The following is a 23,063-nucleotide window of genomic DNA, read 5'->3' as shown; positions in this document are numbered from 1 at the left end:
GAGGTGGACACTGCTTTGGAGAACGTGGTGCTCCCACCCTCGTTTGACCTGGGCATAGATGACATTGGCATTGGGGGAAAGCCACCAGCCCACTCCTACGAGCTGAGGTACACCCGTGCTAGAGACCATACACCAGGGGATCCGGCATATAATGGTGCTAAGGATGTTACCTCTTCCCCAACCCGTACACAGAAGCCTGGCAAGAAGAAATGAAGATGGGGCAAAGGCCGTTAATATAATCGTCGATGTTAATTAATGATGTAATATTTTGGATTAGTAGTTGCTGGGTTGCTTAACAATGTAATATTTTGGTGCACACTTTTAAGACCTTCTTGGTGGTAGGGATTGTGCGACAATCCTTGTTTTGTATAAACCTTATGACATAACAATGTAATATTTTAGCAGTAATGTGGTGACATTTTAATGTTGTACAGCAGTGTGACCATTTTATGAAGCAGGACTTATCATCCCTATGTTTCCCAACCTTATCTTTTTATAACGTTCAGCAAACATAGGTACATTTCTCGCTTAAGGTGGTAACATATTCAAGAATCACTTATATATGACCGTTTTTAGAGTTTTATGTTCATTTAAAATGGTAACATATCTACCCTGGCATATGGGTGATCATGCTTGCAAAACTTAAATTTTTATCAGCTTCCAAAAATAAACACATTATCTAGTTAAAATGGTAACATATCTCCCATACATTGATCACATTTTGCCAAAACATGTCTTTATAACATTCAGCAAACATTGATACATTTCAGCTTAATGTGGTAACATATTCAACAACCACTTATATGTCACCATCTTGAGTGTATTATGTTTACATGTAAACAGAAATCCACTCTGACATATAGGTGATCATGCTTGCAAAACGTGCCTTTTTATCACCTTCTAAAAATAAACATATTATCTTAGTTAAAATGGTAACATATCTCGCATACATTGATCACATTTTGCCAAAACTTGTCTTTATAACATTCAGCAAACATAGATACATTTGAGCAGCATCTTATAACTCGATAATTCAGAAACCCTAGAGAGAGAAAGCGATTTTTAGAGATTTTCCTCGTTCCTTCAGCAATGGCGAGGAACAGGCGGATCTCGTCTCCGATTAGTACTTCTAAATCACATAAAGATAATAATTCATCATCTATTATTAAATCTACTTCAAAAATTAGTACTAGTACGGCACATATTACAAATACGAGTGAAATAGTTTCACAAGCTAATCAGGCGGAGAGTTCATCCACGGCTGAAATTCGAGCTTTCAACCTTGATAAGGAATTGATCTCAATCAATGAGGACAAATCAACTGATGACGAGGAGTGGACGGTGGTGAGCAATCGAAGGAAACTGAAATCGGTAGTGTCTGGTAAGCGTCCTTCTCTGAAAATTGAAGCCTCTGATGTCAATCCGGAGTTGGAGTATTGGGCGTCTGCGATTTCTTGCTATGTCCTTGGTGCTAATCCACCGAGCCTTGTGCTAGGAGGTTTTATCAGGCGTATATGGAAGAATTTAGCGATTGCATCTATTGCTTATCAACCTAATAGTGTATGTTTGATCAGATTTAAGACAAAGGATGATAAGCAACGTGCACTTCAGTCAGGACCTCTATTCTTTGACAATAAGCCTTTTATTGTCAAGGACTGGAATCCTAGAATGAAACTTGTCAAGGAAAAACCAGTTGTAGTACCTGTATGGATTCGTCTTTATGACCTGGACATTAAGTATTGGGGTTTAGCTTTACCTAAGATTGTTGGACTGGTGGGTAAACCAATATGTAGTGATCAGGCTACTAAGGACAAAGAATTCCTAGGGTTTACTAGATACTTGGTTGAGGTTAAAGTGGGAGAGCAGCTGCCTGATTCAATTGAGTTCATTGATGAACATGATAATTGTTAGACACAACTGGTTCATTATGAATGGAAACCAGTCTCATGTAACCTGTGCAATGGAATAGGACATAAATCTGGTCTCTGTAAGAAAAAACCAGTAACCACTAAGCCTAAAAAAGTACAACAGGTCTGGGAACCTAAGGTACCCGTCCCCCCAAAAGCATCAGAGAATGTGCCTATACCTCACCAGGGCAAGAGCAGTCAGTCCGATATAGTTCTTCCGCTATTGCAGCCTCATATGGTTGTCACACCCATGCCATATTAGGGCTCAATGCTGAATTCTCTTACTCCTGCCAAATTTCTCAATAGACTCACTAAGAAAGGGGAGGGGACTTCTTCAGGACCCACGTTTGTTGATGTTCTCAGCTATTCCATAAGAAAGAATTTGTTGAATAGCATGGGGAAGGAATTATCCTCTCATCATCTCAATGGTTAGCATAGGGTTTTGGAACGTTCGTGGTTTCAATAAGAAGAATAAGCAAGGTGATGTTAGACGTTTCTTGCATATCAATAAAGTAGGTTTGCTTGGGTTGGCAGAAACTAAAGTTAAAACTATCAACATTACTAATGTGCAAGCTGGTTTAGGAAATAATTGGAAGTTCATAAATAATAATGATCTTCATGCGAGTGGCAGGATTTGGCTCCTATTTGATCCTTCCCATTTTCATATGCTTTTTATTATGAAAGATGTGCAGGCTATTCATGTTTATGTTGAGCATCTACAGACTGGTTTCTCTTGGATATGCTCCCTTGTTTATGGGTGCAATAAGGACTCTGAGAGAGCCAGCCTGTGGCATTCCATTCTTCATTGCAAATACATTGTTCATGGTCCCTGGCTACTTATGGGGGACTTTAACAATGTACTTCATGTTGGGGAACGTATTGGTTCTGAGGTGACATTAGCTGAAATCAGAGACTTTCAACATTGTGTGGATAATTGTGGGCTTTATGACCTTGTTACCCAAGGTGCCTATTTTACTTGGAACAACAAACAAGAAGAGAACAAGCGTTTCTTTAGCAGAATTGATAGAGTCTTAGCTAATGGCCCTTCATGTATTGCTTCATTCTTACCTGAGGGATTATTTGACCATAGCCCTTGCATTATCCGTCTTTGGGATGAGCTCGATAGGATACATTCTTGCTTCAAGTACTTTAACATGTGGGGCAAGGATGAAAGATTCCAAAGTACTGTCCTGGATGTTTGGCAGCAACAGATCGGGAGTTGTAAGAGCTTTCAAGTGGTTAAGAAGCTCAAAATCCTTAAATTTCCTCTTAGGCAGTTGAACAAAGAGGGGTTTGGGGATATAATCAACACTGCGAAGGTGGCTCAGCTTCTACTTCGAGGATATTTAGAAAAAGCTTCATCAGGATCCACATAATGTTAGCTTGCAGACTGAAGAAAGAGCTACTGTTAAGTCCTATAGGGAACTGAATGAGGCTATGAATATGTTCCTTAATCACAAGCAAAGATTCAATGGATGAAATTTAATGATGAGAACTCACACTATTTTCATAGTTCCATCAAGGCTAGGAGAGCTCTCAACAAAATTATTTCTATTAAGGATCACTTTGGGACACTCTGTTCTGATAATAAGACCATTGAGGATGCTTTTCTGACCTATTATAAGGATCTCCTAGGCAGCTTTAAGGATGTTGTTAGAGTGAACTTAGGAGTTGTAAGGAGAGGCAAGTGTGTCAATCATCAGCAAACTACTGGCATGATACAGAGGGTCTCTGATGCTGAAATCAAGGAAGCACTATTTGCTATCCCCATTGATAAGGCACCTGGCCCTGATGGCTACACCTCCTGTTTCTTCAGAGACCCTTTTGATATCATTGGAAGTGATGTTATTCAAGCTGTGCATGAATTCTTAAAGAATGGCAAGATGCTGCAGCAATTAAATGCCACTATGGTGACTCTGATTCCTAAAAACGACTCTCCTGAGACTGTCATGGACTTCAGGCCCATTGCCTGTTTCAATGTCCTCTTCAAATGTATTTCAAAAATCGTTTGTGCCAGATTGTCCAAGGTCTTACCTGACATAGTCAGTCCTAATCAGAGTGCATTCATACATGGGAGAGGCTTTATAACAGGAAGCAATGCTCTCCTATAGTTGTGATGAAAATTGACCTTAAGAAGGCCTACGACTCTATTGAGTGGATTTTTGTTGAAGACATGCTCATTGCTTTGAAATTTCCCACTCAAATGGTTAACTGGATCATGCAGTGTGTTACTACTCCTTCTTACACTTTGTCACTGAATGGCTCTCAGTTTGGGTACGTCAAAGGGAGAAGGGGCCTAAGACAAGGGGACCCTTTGTCTCCCCTTCTCTTCACTTTGTGTTTAGAGTACTTCACAAGAATCCTAGCTATGGTGACTCTCAGAGCTGAGTTTAAATTTTATCCTCTGTGTAGAGCTTTAGGCCTCTATCACCTTGTATTTGCAGATGACCTATTGCTCTTTTAGAAAGGAGATGTTAGTTCTGTCAAGATCCTTATGAGGGCTATGCTTACCTTTTCCTTAGCTTCTGGCCTAACCATTAATTCTAGCAAGTTAGATGTGTATATGAATGGCTTGCCTGATTCTGAGGTAGCACATATTCTGAACATTACTGGCTTCAAGCAAGGAAGTTTTCCCTTTCATTATTTGGGGGTGGACATTTCTTACAAGAGGCTCAGTAATCATCAATGTAGCAAGTTGGTGGATAAAATGGTCCTTAAAACCAGGAGCTGGGGGGCTAAACAACTATTAGTTATTCTTGGAGACTAATTCTAGTCAAAAGAGTATTATCTCAGCTTCACTGTTATTGGGCTCGAATTTTCCTCCTCCCTAAAGGTATTATCAACAGAGTGACTATCATTTGCAGGAACTACTTATGGTCAGGTGATGATGAGTACCATAGAGCCCCTGCTGTGTCTTGGGAGAGCTGCTGCCAGGATAAAACAAAGGGAGGTCTGGGAGTAGCTAATTGCTATCTCTGGAATGTGGCTAGCATTGCCAAGAACTCCTGGTGGATTGCTAACAAGAAGGATAGTCTTTGGGTGTGTTGGGTTCATCATATCTATATTAAGCAGACTGACTGGTGGAACTACTCTCCTACTATTAATTCTAGCTGGGTTTGGCGCCAAATCTCTAAGGTTAAAAACAAGCTGAAGCTGGTAATGAATGTCCAACATTGGCTTCAAAAACCTTTCTCTTCCCAGATAACCTATGAGTGTTTGATGACTACTGGAGAGCAGGTGACTTGGGGACCCTTTGTTTGGAATCGTTTATGCTCACCTAAAGTTAATTTTATCATCTGTCTTTTTGCTAAAAATAGGTTGCTTACTAAGCAGAGGGTTCTAAGGTTTGGGGTTTTATCTGATGGTCTATGCTGCATCTGTGCTGCTGCCCAAAAGTCTCAGGAACATTTGTTATTTGGCTGCCACTTCAACATGCAGTGTTTGCAGTTGGTGAGTCAATGGCTGGGTATGAATTGGTCTAGCATCTCCTTGGATGATATGTTGCATTGGAAATACAGGAGTCTTTTGAAGAAACAGGTTGTAATGGCCTGTATAGCGAGCTTGATCTATAGCATGTGGGCGTGCAGGAACTCTGCCAAGCATGATGGATGCATTCCTAGACCAGCTAAGGTGCTGCAACAGGTTCAAAGTATGGTAAAATTTTGGTTGCAGGTGATTCATTCAGAAGGTAATTTACTCAAGAGTCGACCTTGGCTTGTAGCTAGGAACCTTCTTATTGTCTAATAAGTGAGAGTGATGTAGTGAGGAAAGATCGTTGAGCTTAATGAGAATTTTCACATTGTACCAAAAAAAAAATAGATACATTTGAGCTTAATGTGGTAACATATTCAACACCACCTATATGTCACCATCTTGAGAGTATTATATTTACATGCAAATAGAAATCCACCCTGATTAATGGGCGATCATGCTTCAAAAACTTACATTTTTATCACCTTCCAAAAAATAACACATTATCTTAGTTCAAAATGGTAACATATCTCCCTACAATGGTGAAATTATCAGCTTTTGCCTATCCTACAATGGTCATATAAGACGAGGGACAGCGACGTACATAGTAGTCTCTACTTCAATCCCTTTCTTAGCCTTCTTCTTTGGCCCCATGTTCGTTTTTTTACGTTGTATGCGACCCTTTGTCGTACAACGTAACGGGTAAGAATAGGAGGCATGGTGGCATCTACAGTTGTTTCCTCTTCCTCCATATTAAGGTTAGAAAGCAGCAATGTTACCTCCTCATTAGCCTTAACAAACAGCTTATCCACAACAACTCTTGCATCAGCAACATCTTGGCATTTTGTTATAAGATAGTTCATAGCAATCAACATTGAACGACGCCAATTGATGGCGTTGTGAGCAGCAGTTCTGCAGATGTCATTTAGGAGGAGCTTCTCCCACACTGTTGTTTTTGAAAATTTGGTCCATATCCTTAGTATGTACCTGTCCGGTATCTCCACAACAAAATGCATGTGAAGGACACGGATGGTGTGACTACAAAGCATACCCATAACCTGGAACTTTCGATAAGTGCATTCTATATAATTATTGTTACAAGCGTATGTCACATGATGTGTGTTCTCCTCGTGGCTCGCAAGGTGGACACGATACAACAAAACATCGGGGTCCTCAATCGGGAGAATCAGAGCACGGGTTCCTATGGCAGCAGCGAATTCTTTCTCAAATACCCAAAAGAGCTCCAATGTGTACACCTGAGATGCGTGTAGTAGCAAATCCACCAAAGGATACACAGAGATAGGTGTAGATCTTATACCATTGAATTCTTTTTGCTCCTCCTCACCTCTCCATCTTTTGACCGTGTTTTCAAATATTCCAAAAAACGCAGTCACTGAGGTGGTCTTTGAAGCTTAAAAACCCATAGCATGGTTTGTCCTCTCACTCCTTTGGGATGATAAAATCCCGGCAGAAAAGTATTGAGTGTTCAAGGCAATGCTCCATTTAGCTCTATGTTTGTACAATCTCTTAAACCATGAACGGTTAACCAAACCATATTCTGTCAACATTTTTTGCCATGTTTCTTCAAATTCAGTCTCATTATAACAACCGTTGAGACATTTGTTGAATAAGTTTTGGAATGGCCGATCACCCTTTAATTTCCCAAGATGAGATATCGCGTTTTGTTGAATGTGCCACTGACATAGCCGATGTCTCATTTCTGGATAAACCTGCCACAAGTTCAACATTATTAGTATTAAAACATATGCATGTCTGCATGAAAATAAATGGTGACATATACACTGTATGTGGTAAATGTTACCATTTTTGCTTACAGTGTGACTATTTTAGAGTTTAGTGTTTCCATTTTAACCAAAGCTGGCATTTTTATCAAAATATTGCTTAGAGTGTTACCATTTTAATCATATTTTCAATGTGTAATGTCAATTTAAATGCCAGCTGATGAAAAGTTTTTTCAGTTATTCAGTAATATATGTGACCATTTTAGCTTACAGTGTGACCAGTTTAGCTTACAATTATGTCGTAAATGTTACCACCCTGTGGCGAATCCATCATAATAATAATGATAAATACGTCTTCAGACAATAATACACAATGTGACCATGCTAGCTTATGTTGGTATACTGTAAGATGGCAACATTTATGGAAAAATGTGGTGACTTGATAGAATATGACACAATGTAACCATATTAGCTTATGTTGCTACAAACTAAGAAGGCGACATTGATGTAGGGACGTGGTGACATAAGACGTTACGACACAAATGTAACCATGTTAGCTTATGTTGCTACAACCTAAGAAGGTAACATTGATGAGGACCCTGGTAACATAAGACAATATGACAAAAATGCAACCATGTTAGCCTATGTTGCTACACACTAAAATGGTATCATTGTGACACGTTCTCGTTTAAACAAATATGTGACCATGTTTAACCAAGTAAGTAACCATGTTTGTATGTTAGTTAATGCAAATATGTTGTTATGGTGACAATTATACAATCAAACTAAGATAGGTACATATCTATGATAAGGTGGTGACATTCACCATTATCCAAATATCCTTTTTAAGGTGGTGACATTATCTTCATCAAAATTACATGTCACCATGTTTTGTTTATTATGTTTAGATGTTAAGAACAATTTAAAACGTAACAATTGTCGCTAAAGTGGTTACAGTAGAAACAACTGTATAATCAAATTATGATAGGTACATATGTATGATAAGGTGGTCACATTCACCAATTATGTTAACAAGTTAATAATATTAGTACATTTCTCAAACATACCTACATATCTTGATAAGGTGATCACATTTTCAACAGTCACATGTAAGTGTCCTTGTTCACATTTTCAGCAGTCACATATTCTTGTTAAGGTGGTGACATTATCAAAATTTGATTTCATGTCACCATGTTTAGTTTAATATGCCAGCAGTCACATATCCTTGTTAAGGTGGCCACAGTAAAAAAAATCACTTGTAAGTCTAGAAAGGATATCATCTTAGCCTAAAGTGATAACATATAAGCTCAAATATGGTCACATAGTGATTCCTACAAATTATTTAATAATTAATCACAAATGTCAAACCTTTTCTATGGCGTTTGCTATTGCTTGGTCTTGGTCAGTAAAAATTGAGACAGGGCGGACATCCTCACCCATGAATTCACTGAAAACGTTGAACAACCACTCAAATGATTCTTCCCTTTCATTCGACAGAAAAGCACAACTGAACATGACATTGGACCAATGATTGTTAATATCCACAAATGCTCCACATATAAGATTGTACCTATTTGTGCGATACGTCGTATCAAATATTTTAACATCTCCGTAAAAAAATAGTCCTCTCTCATCATAGCATCCCGCCAGAAAAGGTTACTTAGTCGTCCTTCTTCGTCATATTGAACCCGGAAGAAGAACCCCGGCTCCTCCGATTGTCTTCCTGTCATGAGGTTGATTAATGTTGCTGCATCACTGATACCGTCGTAGAGTACCAAAGATAAATTTACAAATCCAAACTACTACTATAGCTAGTGGCAGTCAGGGTCGAACCACGGAGAGGCGATGCAATTAATAGTTGTCTAATTTTAGTCTAAAGTAACAAATGAGTGGGGGTTTGTTTTGAATAGTTCTATCACTAAAGGCAATCAAATTAAAACTAAACTAAGGTAAATAAATGAGTAATTAAAGAAATAAGATGAAATCAAATATTAAAAGGATGCTAGGATGATCGGTTCACTGTAGTTTCGACGACGACAACTCTAGGTAAACTGTCTTAAGCATGTTAGACGGGAAAATAAAAAGTCCTCTCGGTCCAATGTAACAGGTAGCAACCTTTCGGCCTAAGCTACGGGTCCCTAATCTCACTAATACTAACTTTCGTTCTTGATTAATGAAACTCAAAATCTAAATTAACTTATCTCTCGATCTTATTAATTTAGTCGTCTTAATTAAGTAGTCTATTTCCCTCCCCTATCTTTCGATCTTATCGGGTCGGTCAATTCCTAAGCATTCAACTAGTCACGTGCACTCGATTCGTCAAATATAGCAATTAAATTAATTAAGTTGAAGCAAATCTAACACGCCCAGGTCGATCGACCATGTATGGCAGTCGATCGACCGGAGCCCGACAGCAGGTCACCTACGTTGATACCGTCTAACCTACAGATCCCCTACATCTTAGCACGAAGGATTTAGCTACTCATGATGGTGATAATAACAGTAATAAAATTAATTAATAAAGCATACGAATTCATACTTAAATTAACTAAAAAAATAACTATCATGAAACGATAATTTGGCTTTGGGAAATCTAAACTAGCAATTCTAATTACGGAGGAATTAAAGCAATAGAATGAATAAAGGAACAGAAGAATATCGTAAGAAGAAATGAACAGGAAAGACCAAAACCAAATGCGGAAAGTAAACTTTATTAACGGAGAATTAAACTAAACTAATAAAAATTCAATCTTTGTGTGATGGACCCTTATTATTTCCCTAAAATTCGATGATGCCTTCTGAAACCTAAAGTTACGTTATATAGATAGTCTTACGTAACTTTTATTCCAAAAACCTAATTACATTGGGCTTTCTCATCTTTTAATTTCCGTCAGCTCGTGGGGTGGTTGATCGACCATGTGTGTCAGTCGATCGACCAAGGTGCGCTGTACAGGAGCTTCTGACAATCGTACTCTGTGAAGGAAATGTAGATTCATATACATATTAACATACTCATATATGTCTAAACTAATTTGTCATAAAATTAAAACGGATCTTATGCATGCAAACAATAAAATAAATAGAGGAGAAATCATGTCCTTACATTGTAGATTTCGGCTATTAGGGCACAAGAGAGATCACCTATCTCTCTTGTTCTTGAGCTTTTCCAATGGAAGAATAAAGATCTAAGTGTAAGATCTCTCCCTATGCTTTATACCCAAGGCTCCTCTTAATATAATTAATATTACAAATACTAGTTATAATATTAATCAAGGTAGAAAAATGGAACCAAAATATTTATAAACTCTTATATATTTCGGTTTTTAGAGAGATAAAGAGGAGGATTTTTATTCTCTCTAAAACTATATTTTGGATGATGGAATAATGGAATGATTTTTCTACACTCATCAAAGTAGTGTATGTAGAAAAAATATAAGACAAACCCTTGCCTTGCCCTCTTGGAAAACCGGGTAGGAGGAGAAGAGGAGGGAAGAACACCCACCCAATGCATGCCCTTGTTTGTCTTAACAATGCACACTAGGCTTGCAAGCCTATTCTTTTTAGCAATCATTATGTTTACTAATTATAAAATAAACACAATATGTAGCTAAAACTCCTCCAATTTTCGGCACTTTACATAATATGGATCCCATATTATTTTTGTCAATTGTCTATATGTTACATGTCACATGTCACATATATTTGTTATGTATTTTCAACATATTAAAAATCAACGTATCAATAAAATACGTCACATACAAAAATTGACTTAGTAATTTCATAATTACTTGTGCCAAAAATATTTTACCAATTTATAAATCACAACTGATTGTATTTATAATAATTCATTCAATTCCGATTGTTTCTTTAAACAATTATTTCATCCGAGTAATGATACAATTCAATTACTCAGACCGTATCTTATTTAATCACATTTCAATATGATACGTAAATTTTACTTCCAAAATCGTCCGTCAATTTTCAAGTAATTTAATTAACTCGTAACATTATACGATTAATTAAATAATCAATTAAGAGTGTTGCCCTTTAGGTATGACCTAGGGGTCAATCGATCACCACCGTCACACGACAGTAATGTCAAACTCTAGTCACCTAATCATTACCGATATATGTTGACCGGTTGTGATAACAATATTACTTCCCAATTGTATTCATTTTAATGAGACTTAAATATGTGATCATTATGATCAACAGTCGTGATCGCATTATTGTCGGAGGACACATATTCCAACAATCTCCCACTTGTCCTCGACAAGTGTTTGTCACCAATTCTCTTGTCCTATTACTATCTCCCACTCAATGCAAGGTGTCTTTCAGGTCGTACTTGCAAGTGATCATATCGAGAGTGGTTTCCTCGATCCGGAGAATAAGCGATTGACCGGATTTATCCACTCGGATACCTTCCGAGCGTGGCCACGCATTTCGATTCATTACTCCTCGAGTGGCCCCGAGATATTGTTATAACCCCGACTAGGGGTGGACAATTCCTATTGCACTCATTCCCTTCGACTAGCCAGAGCCATCATAACCCAAAATATGCCCATTTGACCCCATTTACGAAGGTCGTAGTAACACAAATCAAAGTTAATCGAAAACTGTGCCATCTTAGGTGAACAGCCTTTAGTCAAAAGAATCGACTCATTTTGAATACTATAGTAGCTCTCGCCACGACCAGGCTATATAAATTTGCTAGAACTCTATAAGCGGTCATTAGGCCCGACAAAATGTTCCTAATAATCTGCCTATGTGATCGACTAGTCATCTCACATGACTGTATGGCACTTGAACTTGCCATCAATCGCCTCACACTCTAGTCACTTCGAGACGTCACCTCATATAAGTAACTATGGGCAAAACAATGTTAATCCATGTTCACTTTAACGGGGTTCAATTGTCTCTACAACCCGTTTGGATATAATAAGTGTTCAAGGTGAGTTAATAATAACTCAAACGACAAGTGTCGACATCACACTCGGGTAGTCAATATCATATTACAACCTTGTGATGTTTATCATAAGTGTAAACACTTATTGATTGCAATAGAAGTTTAACATCCCATGTGTCCACGTGTTCAAACTTCTTACACTTGCGATTTCCTTCACATTCATGTTCTTATACCATGAATTTTACCAAGTACACATCAAGGTTCTCGACCTTGGTTTTGGTTCTTTAACTTGAAAGAACTTTCTTATCGATCATTTCATAACGAACGAATTTGCGATGAATAATACAACTTGTACCGATCAAGTATTCCATCCACACACAATGCACTAGGTATATGTTTTGTAGAATCTTGTAATAGTTGACAAGATTATTAGCTTAGTACTTCTCACAAGTCCTAGCTTAACTAGGAAAGATTATCTTTGAATAACTTCTTATTCAACCAACCATCTTTCCAAAACTTCTCATTTCTCTTTTCAAGTTTGAAAGATTTAGGATTCTCATAAATCCTTATATGTGCTCGGATCTTCTACAAAATGTGCAACCTCTTATCACATAATGGAACATTCCGTCAAGCACTGAAATCGCTCATCGGATTCTACTTGAGAATTCATGACGTTTCTATTATGGCTTATCAATCAATCATCATGCTCTTATGCATATGATTCATAATTGGACATGTATATGATTATTCTAATGGCGGAAACATTAGTTATTGATAATCATGAGATCAACCGTTCTCAGGTTCAATGAACTACCATGATTTGCTAATGGTAATTCCATTTTCATTCATATGAATATCCTATGTATATGTTGATACGATGTGTATCTCTTTAATACTAATCCAACATCCCATGATGTAATTGGATTCATCATTGTCCATTTTTCATCCAGAATTGAAAACTCAAAAGCTTCTTTATGAAAGAAGGTATTAGCTCGTCATTCTTTAGTGAGTAATGAGTTTTATACATTCAAGGATGATAGCTCCCACTAATTTCCATGTCTTCACATGAGAATTTCCTAACTCCCACTCAATTCAACATATTTCGAAATTGACTTCTCAATCGAAATTTGTCAAGAATATAAATATAAATTGCTTTGCCAAGTTACTAGGATAAAACCATATATGTTCCCTTCATATCCTTTCAAAATGCCTATTTTGAAGTGATCTCATCTCAACCTTACGGAAAGAAATTTCAATTCTCTAACACACTCATGTCATAATGATGTGTAGCAATGTCATTATTCAAATATAAACAATATCTAGAATACGTCCTTCGGAATACTCTTTCGGAAGGAGGATTAACCATTTCTAAGCGAGGTTAAGTAATGACATTTGCGTGGTTAAAACGTTGGCTATTTGAAGATATCGGAATATCAATCTTTGCAACTTAATCTTGATCATAACTAGTATGTTACTTTGATTCATGTAGGCTCTTAAGTAAAACTCATGGTTGAAACTAATGGTCAATTGTTTCATAAACTTAGTCAAAAACTTGTTAAGACTATACATTAGTCATTTTTCTTCCAAAACTTTCTTTTGGTCTCCTCGTGTAGTTATCTTGAGAAAATACTCTTATGATTACTACACTTGGTCTCTTTAGTCATATAGAACTAACTTGAGACCACAGATCTCATCTATTCGGCATACTATGTAAATAGATATACCTTTGTTCAAATCATTTTCTTTTGCGTAGATCTACATTTACACAAGTACACAATTTTATCTTGCCTTGTGTGATGTGTCCTCATTTTTCTCCCACTCTATCTTTAGAATAAATACACTATATATTCAAAGATAGCATATGAGACACAAATTAATGACGTTGAAGTATAAGAAGAACTATCTCATAGATAGACTAATAGTTATTGATTTCATATGTGTACTTGGTGATTGACATACCTTTAAGAGAGTTCATAGACTCAAAATCGCTTCAAAAATGATCATACACAAGCCTTAAGCATGTGGACATATAATGAAACCCGTCATTATATTTGTCTATTAGATCACCTTTAAGTGAATGATCTTATGTTTCAAAACGCAAGCATTTTAAAGATGAAATTTAGAACATTAAAAGGATAAATGATAAAACGGGTGACTTGGGTTGCAAACCAAGTCACCATCATCCAAAATACAAACCATTATCCAAAATACCTTTCCATGTCGAACATGGAAACTTAAAGTTCTAAAAATTCAAAACATAACTTAAAATAAGACAATGAAAAACAAAGCTCCACAAAAGCTATCCTTAGCTTCTCCATGGTTTCTCATGCTTGTTTTTCTTTTCCCTTGTCTTTTCTTGGTGGAGGCCCTATTTACAATAAAAAGGGAGATACATTATCACAACTTTGCATCATAATACCATAGTTGAATTTAGAAACATAAAAGAAGGTTAGTCATTTACCTACTGGAGTGATCTTTCCAGCTTTGATATCACCAAGGTATTTGGAACAATTCCTCTTCCAATGTCCCATGCCATTACAATAATGGCATTTGTCAAGAGGACCCTTCTTGACTTTGGATGTGCTAGCTTCACAAGACTTAGCTTTGGTGAATGTGGGAGCTAGCTTCTTGCCCTTCCTCCCATTCTTCTTGAACTTCCCCTTACTCTTTGTGCTTATGTTAAGCACATCCTTGGGAGGGTTCACATTTAACCCCATGTCCCTCTCGGCTTGCACAAGTAACTTGTGCAACTCCTCAAGAGACACATCCTTGTCTTGCATGTTGAAATTCACCCGGAATTGCACATATGCCTTAACCTTAGACAAGGAGTGTAGAATCCTATCTACGATGAGTTCTTTGGGGATTTCAACCTTTTGAATCTTCAAGGTCTCGACAAGCTCCATGAGTTTGAGCACATGAGGGCTAACCTTTTGGCCCTCTTTGAAGTCGAGATCAAAGAATGCCGCGGCCTCCTCATATTGGACGATCCGCGGAGTTTGTGAAAACATGGTCACAAGTTTGGAGTAAATCTCATTAGCATTGCCCATTTTAAAGGCTCTCCTTTGGAGTTCCGCCTCCATCGCAAATATTAAGACATTTTTCATTGCGGCGGACTCCTTTTGGTAAGCCTCATTGGCTTCCCTAGTGGCCGCGGTGGACCTAGTGGAGGGTTCGGGTGGAGAGGCCTCGGTAAGGTAACGAAGCTTGTCGTCACCTTCGGCGGCTAATTTGAGTTGGGCATCCCATTCGGAGAAATTTGACCCATTCTTTTCAAGTTTACATCGATCCATAAAGGATCGGAGCCAAGATGAAGTAGCGAGTGGTGTAGCATTAGGAGTTGGTGTTGATGTTGCCATTTGTTATGAAAAAGAAGTGGTCTACAAAACAAAATTTTAAGGAGTAAAACAAATGTCGTTTTAATTATACTCGTAAAAATGTATGATTTAAACAAGTTTTATGCATTTTTCTAGTGACCTCTACCCAACTAGATAAATGATTCCAAGACCCAAATTCATATCGACTTAGGCACGGTATGGCCGATGAAACCTTTATCAATATAACTCGGTGGATTAACATTTTAATCGATTCTAGTTTTAGAACTCTTGGTCGATAAAATTACTCTAATAATTATCTATAGCCCGGAACACATGCAACTACGGTCGCGAATACTTCCGTTGAGCTCAATCCAAATTTCGAATAAATGTGTCCATTATCCAAATCCACATCAACTTGGGCACGGTATGGCCGATGAAACCCTCATTAACATGAACTCGGTGGATTAACACTCATCACCCACTTCCCCTACGTAACAAGGTTTATACCCCGGTAGGGCCGAGTGCACTCCCTCGCGAAATAGGTTTTCATGGTTTCTACTATTTGGTAAGGCTATGTCTCAATTGTTTGTTTTAGCGAGAGGTCATGTCAATTTATTATCTATCACGTTTTAAGTGAACTAAAGCGGTGAACTACGATAATTCGAATTGACACGGTCGATAAACTCGATAAAAGAAGACAATGCATGTTTAGTTATGGCGATTTAGCGATGCATGTGACATAAAATAAAATGCAAGCATAAAGATAAATAAATCCTAGTATGGCCTTTCCTAAAATAGAAAAACTATTAATCTATTACATATTCGGAAACCAACTCCATTGGTCCCTTGAACTTCGGTTGTGGCACGCATCTCGAGGTAACACCGTCCTTTTGTATCGCCATTCTTGAAGTAATCCGCCTTTTGGAACTCCGGAATGAATAAAATTACATAATAAATTACATAATTTCCTATTATACATTTGTAACTAAAATAAAATAAATCTATTAAATTACAAAACGGTGATACGAGATCACAATAAAATTACAACCGAATCGATATTCCCATACATTTCGGGAAATACCAATTAAAATCTAAGGCCATACTAAGTAAAATTACATAATTCAAAATTTCATAAATTAAAATTATGACAATCATAAGGAAAAATGCAGCATTATAATATGTATGAACATGCTCAATTTTTATGCTAAATCGCCTTTTAATTAGCCAATATCGTATATTACTCGGTTTTTGACGGTTTGCGTGATTTCAACATTTTATAATCACAAAAATGCATAAACTCATATTTATGCATAAGTTAATTACCCTAACCTCTTAGGACTCAAAATATAGTCTCCACTAGTAATTTGACCATAATTAACTTTTATTTACAAAATTGTTCATAATTGGACCAAAAATTACAAAAATAAGCTATTAAACTTCAAATAAATCTAAAAATTTCAAATAAATTCAAAATTTGAAATTTAAATTCATGAACATTCTGGAAAAATTCCATGACACTCATAATGTTCAAAATCTTAGGTTAAAAATTTCGAAAATTTTCCGGAAAAACAATGTTGCGGTTTATCGATTTTAATAAAATAATCATAAAAAACATGGAAAAATTATTTTCATTAACTTTTCAATTTTAGATCTGAAAAATATATTAAAATGCAACATTAGACGTTTTTCTTAAGTCATAGATTATGTTTTTATTAATTTTCACTAATAATGTCACTATTTATGCCATTTTTCTTCAAAAATTCATAAATCATGCAAAAAGACTTCTTTATAGCCAATTATTTTACACACATCTTGTAAAATTTCATGTGACAACATATTAATTTTCTATGATCAGATTCGAAATTTAACTCATATTAACCTATTTTTCACTTAAATCCGAATTTAATAAAGAAAAATTCATTTTTCGAGCATAACAAGTCCAAAAATTATGAAACTTTACAGGTTATCTCAAAATAATATATGTGACCACATATCCAAAAACCAAGTGAAAATTCGAAGTATAGCTATTTTTAGACCAAAAATGACATTTTTACTCATAAAATCACATTTAAATGTCATTATTATAAAATATGAACAATAAAAATCCGAAAAATTAACCAAAATATCCTAAAACATTTTAGGACCAGAAATATTAACATGCATGTAATAATTTCGTGATATATCATAATAACACAAATTTTACAAATTTTATTTGTTATTCATATAACTCGGAAAAACTTTTAACCAATTTGCATGCAAACAACCGTGGCTCTTGATACCGATTGAAGGAAATGTAGATTCATATACATATTAACATACTCATATATGTCTAAACTAATTTGTCATAAAATTAAAACGGATCTTATGCATGCAAACAATAAAATAAATAGAGGAGAAATCATGTCCTTACATTGTAGATTTCGGTTATTAGGGCACAAGAGAGATCACCTATCTCTCTTGTTCTTGAGCTTTTCCAATGGAAGAATAAAGATCTAAGTGTAAGATCTCTCCCTATGCTTTATACCCAAGGCTCCTCTTAATATAATTAATATTACAAATACTAGTTATAATATTAATCAAGGTAGAAAAATGGAACCAAAATATTTATAAACTCTTATATATTTCGGTTTTTAGAGAGATAAAGAGGAGGATTTTTATTCTCTCTAAAACTATATTTTGGATGATGGAATAATGGAATGATTTTTCTACACTCATCAAAGTAGTGTATGTAGAAAAAATATAAGACAAACCCTTGCCTTGCCATCTTGGAAAACCGGGTAGGAGGAGAAGAGGAGGGAAGAACACCCACCCAATGCATGCCCTTGTTTGTCTTAACAATGCACACTAGGCTTGCAAGCCTATTCTTTTTAGCAATCATTATGTTTACTAATTATAAAATAAACACAATATGTAGCTAAAACTCCTCCAATTTTCGGCACTTTACATAATATGGATCCCATATTATTTTTGTCAATTGTCTATATGTTACATGTCACATGTCACATATATTTGTTATGTATTTTCAACATATTAAAAATCAACGTATCAATAAAATACGTCACATACAAAAATTGACTTAGTAATTTCATAATTACTTGTGCCAAAAATATTTTACCAATTTATAAATCACAACAGATTGTATTTATAATAATTCATTCAATTCCGATTGTTTCTTTAAACAATTATTTCATCCGAGTAATGATACAATTCAATTACTCAGACCGTATCTTATTTAATCACATTTCAATATGATACGTAAATTTTACTTCCAAAATCGTCCGTCAATTTTCAAGTAATTTAATGAACTCGTAACATTATACGATTAATTAAATAATCAATTAAGAGTGTTGCCCTTTAGGTATGACCTAGGGGGTCAACTGATCACCACCGTCACACGACAGTAATGTCAAACTCTAGTCAGCCAATCATTACCGATATATGTTGACCGATTGTGAGAACAATATTACTTCCCAATTGTATTCATTTTAATGAGACTTAAACATGTGATCATTATGATCAACAGTCGGGATCGCATTATTGTCGGAGGACACATATTCCAACACTCTGGTCTATCGGCCAAGAGCATCGGTCTATCGACCACTTCAACAGGTACTTGGTTCCAAAAGCTTCGCAAATTCGTCTTTCGGGCCTCGATACGCGCACCAAGTTTGCTTCCCGTGTCTTTACTCCATGTCAAATGCAATGCTAAGTACTTAGGGACGGATTCGGCTCGATTTCCGCTGGATTCTTCACATTTCTGCAATATTAGACAAAAACACGAAAGTAGACGGAAATAGGGAAAATAGTAGCATAAACTACATAATTGAGCTCTGAAATGCGTGTGAAATAGGGTGTAAAACATCATATTTAGGACACGCATTAAACTTCCCCAAACCAAACCCTTGCTTGTCCCCAAGCAAGAACTAGACTCGATCCTAAAACGTAATGTAACGAGTTCAATCTTAGAACGAAATGCCAACCGAATAGCCTAAACCGATTTAATGCAACAACTAACAATCAATTAGCGATATGAATCATGCAAACGAGTTATGTAGTCGTCAAAAACTGCTGAACCGTCAACTATAGAGACTTATCATTATGGACTCACACGGGTCGCTCATATCACACATAAGCACAGGTGAATATATGTAAAGATAGAAAGAAGTAATTTTGTAAAGACTCTCACCTAACTACGACCTATAAGAACATGCCTGCAATCTAATATGAAAACGATCTCTACAACTGTACATATGCATTCCAACCAAACAAATGACCATGACACATGCCGAGGTAAATATGGATATGTGAGGTATGGGCAGGAAGGGCTAAGATAAATTTGGATAAAAACAAAGTTAAAAGCCAAGCTAGTAACTAAGGGAACCAAATTATAACAACATCCAACTTCTTGCTCAAGATTTCAATCGAAACGGTGCTAATAGTAAGCACGAATCTCACAATTTCCACAATTAGTCAACTCCCCATAAGATACAAATACAACATGGGAGCAAAAATCGCCATTTAACAAGACTTTGAATTACGCGATTTTGATTTTTTTCTTTCGCTACTGCAGCAAGCAGTCGATCGACCAAGTGGGACGGTCGATCGACTGATCCTCTTTTTTTCTCGAATCATTTTTTTCTTTCTTTTTTTCTTTTTTTTTCTCTCTTTTTTTTCTTGTCCTTTTCATCTTCCCAACATCATCTCAAAATGAGCATTAGCTACCAAAAACGAAATAACAATCCCAAGAACATAAACTACTAGCTTGACAAGGGCAGGCTAAATGTAGGATGTAGTAACGGGACAAAAAGGCTATTTTTGGCAGTGTGGAGCTTATGGGCAAAATGAATAAAGGGGTGACCTCTTCCACATGTGTCAACTAACCACGAACCCAAATGCATACAGGTATTAAGCAGATAAAGTTCATATTTATGCATATTGATATAACATGTCTCACAAGGAGTAACTACTCACATTCTTAGATAAACCGGTCATGAATGTCACCAGTTATAAGCTCTAAACCTCAGAAATATAAGTAGTTTGCCATAAATCTAAGTCAAGTCTCAAGTTCAGCAAGAAATTTAACGAAAACTCGTAGCTATGCATACATGATTCTACTAATAACATGTCAATTAGCAAGGCTTAGGCATAAACAGATGCAAATGCAATGTCATCACTGAAATACTACCGTTCTGACTCAACCTATATGCTAAAATAAACGTGCAATTTTTTTGAATTTTTGAAATTTTTTGAATTTTTTGAATTTTTGTATATATGTAGGAAATAAAATAACAAATGCAAACTGAAGTGCAATAAACGTGAAACATAAATGCAATAAAACATGTGAATGCAATGCAAAACCCTTCCCCAAACCAAATCACACAATGTCCCCATTGTGCAAAATCATATAATGAAATAAAAGGGAAACGAGAATTTGCGATAAATTAACTAAATAAGACATGAAGTTTAAACTCGGAAACTCACAAGACATTAAGCGCAGCAAAATGAAACCTCCCCAAACCAGCGTGAGCTAGGAATTTTCAGTAGCCAGCAATGCTACCATAGGTACCTGAAAGGACAGAAAATATCGTGCATTATTCCGAGAAAACAATTTACGAAACGCAAAATTATGTGCAAAATAAGGAAACGGAAGAAAACAGAAATGAATCAGAGAATATTGGAGAAAAGACTCCCTCAACTCCGCAAATCGACCAAACACAGCAGGGGAAATAGTCGTGAGCAGGTACAGCAGCGGGGCACGGTCGATCGACCATAGCAGCCAGTCGATCGACCAGGGGTGACAAGAACAGAAGCCCCTGGTATCGCGGCTCAGTCGATCGACCATATTAGCCAGTCGATCGACTGAGAAACCTGCTGTAAGTTTCTGATTTCTTCGAATTAGCTCAATAAATTGAGCTAATATGGTCTATGAACCTGCAAATACACATAATAACGCGCCCTAAATTGCGCAAAACCCAAATGTAAAGTCTAAAGTCTTTAAATCCTAAGCAAACTTATAAAAGTGAAGTCTCGCGCAAACCAAAGCAATAAAAAGTCTAACAAAAGCAATAAAATGCTTTAAAAAGTCTCAATCAACTAATAGTTGATCAAAAATGGCCACGGGATGGCCCACTTGCTCGGCTTCTGGCTGCAAGAAGTAGCCTCCACAGTGCTCATCTCCTCAGCGGGGCTCCTAACGACTCCAATACCCGCAGAACTCAACGGATCAGCATCTCTAACATCTTCCCAATCAATGACCTCGTCTGGCACATCAAAATCCAAATCGGATTCCGTCACCCTGACTAGCTCCTCATCAGTTGCATAGCTCAGACATCCTACACCGCCTCTTTGAACGATTGGCTCCTTCACAGCTGGAGCAACATGCGGCCCCAACTTCCCCAAACCATTTCCTACAATATCTAAAACAGAAGAATCTTCCTCCAATTTACTCCCAATCTAGGGCGGAGGTGTTATAGCAGAAACAGGCATAGGGGTAGGCATATGAGAAAGCACAAAATAAGATTTATTCTCAGAAATTGTATAACAAGTGACTGGCCACATAGGATCTTTCTTCTTAGCGGTCTGGGCAAAAATAATGGACTGTTTCCCTACTTTAAAGGTCAATGTCCCTGAGCCAACATCTATAACTGCACCAGCAGTGTGCAGAAATGGTCTACCCAAAATGATAGGAATGTGAGCATCCTCGGGTATATCTAATACAACGAAGTTAACTAGGAAAAAGAACTTTCCTATTTGCACAGGAATATCCTCAAAGACTCCTATAGGCTGGACCGCAGAACGATCAGCCATCTGTACCGTCATGTTAGTAACTGCAAACCTAGTCAATTTCAATTTCTTAGCAAGACTCAAAGGCATAACCCTAATGCAAGCTCCTAGATCACATAATGCCTTCTCAATTGAGAAGGTACCAATATTACAGGGAACAGAAAAGCTACCAGGGTCAGCTAACTTATGTGGAGCAGTGTGAGTCAAATAAGAACATGACTCCTCAGTTAGTGCGACAGATTGCACAGTATCAAGTGACTTCTTTTTAGACAAAAGCTGCTTCATAAATTTCGTGTAAGCAGGCACTTGATTAACTAATTCTAGGAAAGGAACTTGCACATTTAAACTACGAATAACATTTTCAAATTTATTAAACGATACCTGTACCTTTGTCGGCACCAATCTCTCTGGATAAGGAGCTGTAAGAAGCCACTTAGCCCTCTCCTCTAGGTCTCTCGTACCGGCATCAGTGGACTTAGGCTGAAAATCCACTACCTTGTCCTTGTTGTAGCTCGAACCTTCTACAGACCATCTCAGGAATAAACCATTGACCGTCAGGGGATCATACTTTGGAACCGGAACTGACCCATCAGCATTTGGATCTTGCCTCAATAATTTCGGAGTCATCGTGCCCCGAAATAAGTGGTCCCTCAAGTTAGTTGGCATTGGAGGACGAAAAGGTTCACGATCAGCAGCACTGTCAGTCGATCGACCATGTAGGTCAGTCGATCGACTGGCTTCCTCAGGACCAGAAGTTGTACTGTTACGCGGGCTGGTCGATCGACCATGGGTGTCACTCGATCGACCGACATACCTGCTGATCGTCTTTTTCTTGCTACTGTTCACTACGGCCTTTTTCTTGCTCGGTTCCGCCTCATCTTTTTCAGTAACATCTTCGACCATAGCGGGCCCATCAAGGGTAGACCCACTCCTCAAAGTG

The 23,063-nt window shown here is 37.1% G+C and overlaps 2 protein-coding genes across 2 annotated transcripts; both read left to right on the top strand.

Moving 5' to 3' along the window:
• Positions 1-2,332: 2,332 nt before the first annotated feature.
• LOC141640884 (uncharacterized) lies at positions 2,333-3,283 on the top strand. The gene has a single exon (XM_074449563.1). It carries the CDS (start codon positions 2,333-2,335, stop codon positions 3,281-3,283), a length of 951 nt encoding a protein of 316 aa, XP_074305664.1.
• A 740-nt stretch (positions 3,284-4,023) lies between these two features.
• On the top strand, positions 4,024-5,651 carry LOC141640883 (uncharacterized). The gene is made up of 3 exons (XM_074449562.1): positions 4,024-4,278; positions 4,372-4,582; positions 4,789-5,651. The coding sequence occupies exons 1-3, from the start codon at positions 4,024-4,026 to the stop codon at positions 5,649-5,651; spliced, it is 1,329 nt and encodes a 442-aa protein (XP_074305663.1).
• Positions 5,652-23,063: the final 17,412 nt, after the last annotated feature.

This window comes from Silene latifolia, chromosome 2, assembly GCF_048544455.1.
Source record: "Silene latifolia isolate original U9 population chromosome 2, ASM4854445v1, whole genome shotgun sequence".
NCBI classification, from domain to species: Eukaryota; Viridiplantae; Streptophyta; class Magnoliopsida; order Caryophyllales; family Caryophyllaceae; genus Silene; species Silene latifolia.
The sequence above is the reverse complement of the archived record's forward strand: the minus strand, read 5'-3'. Positions and strand labels throughout refer to the sequence as shown.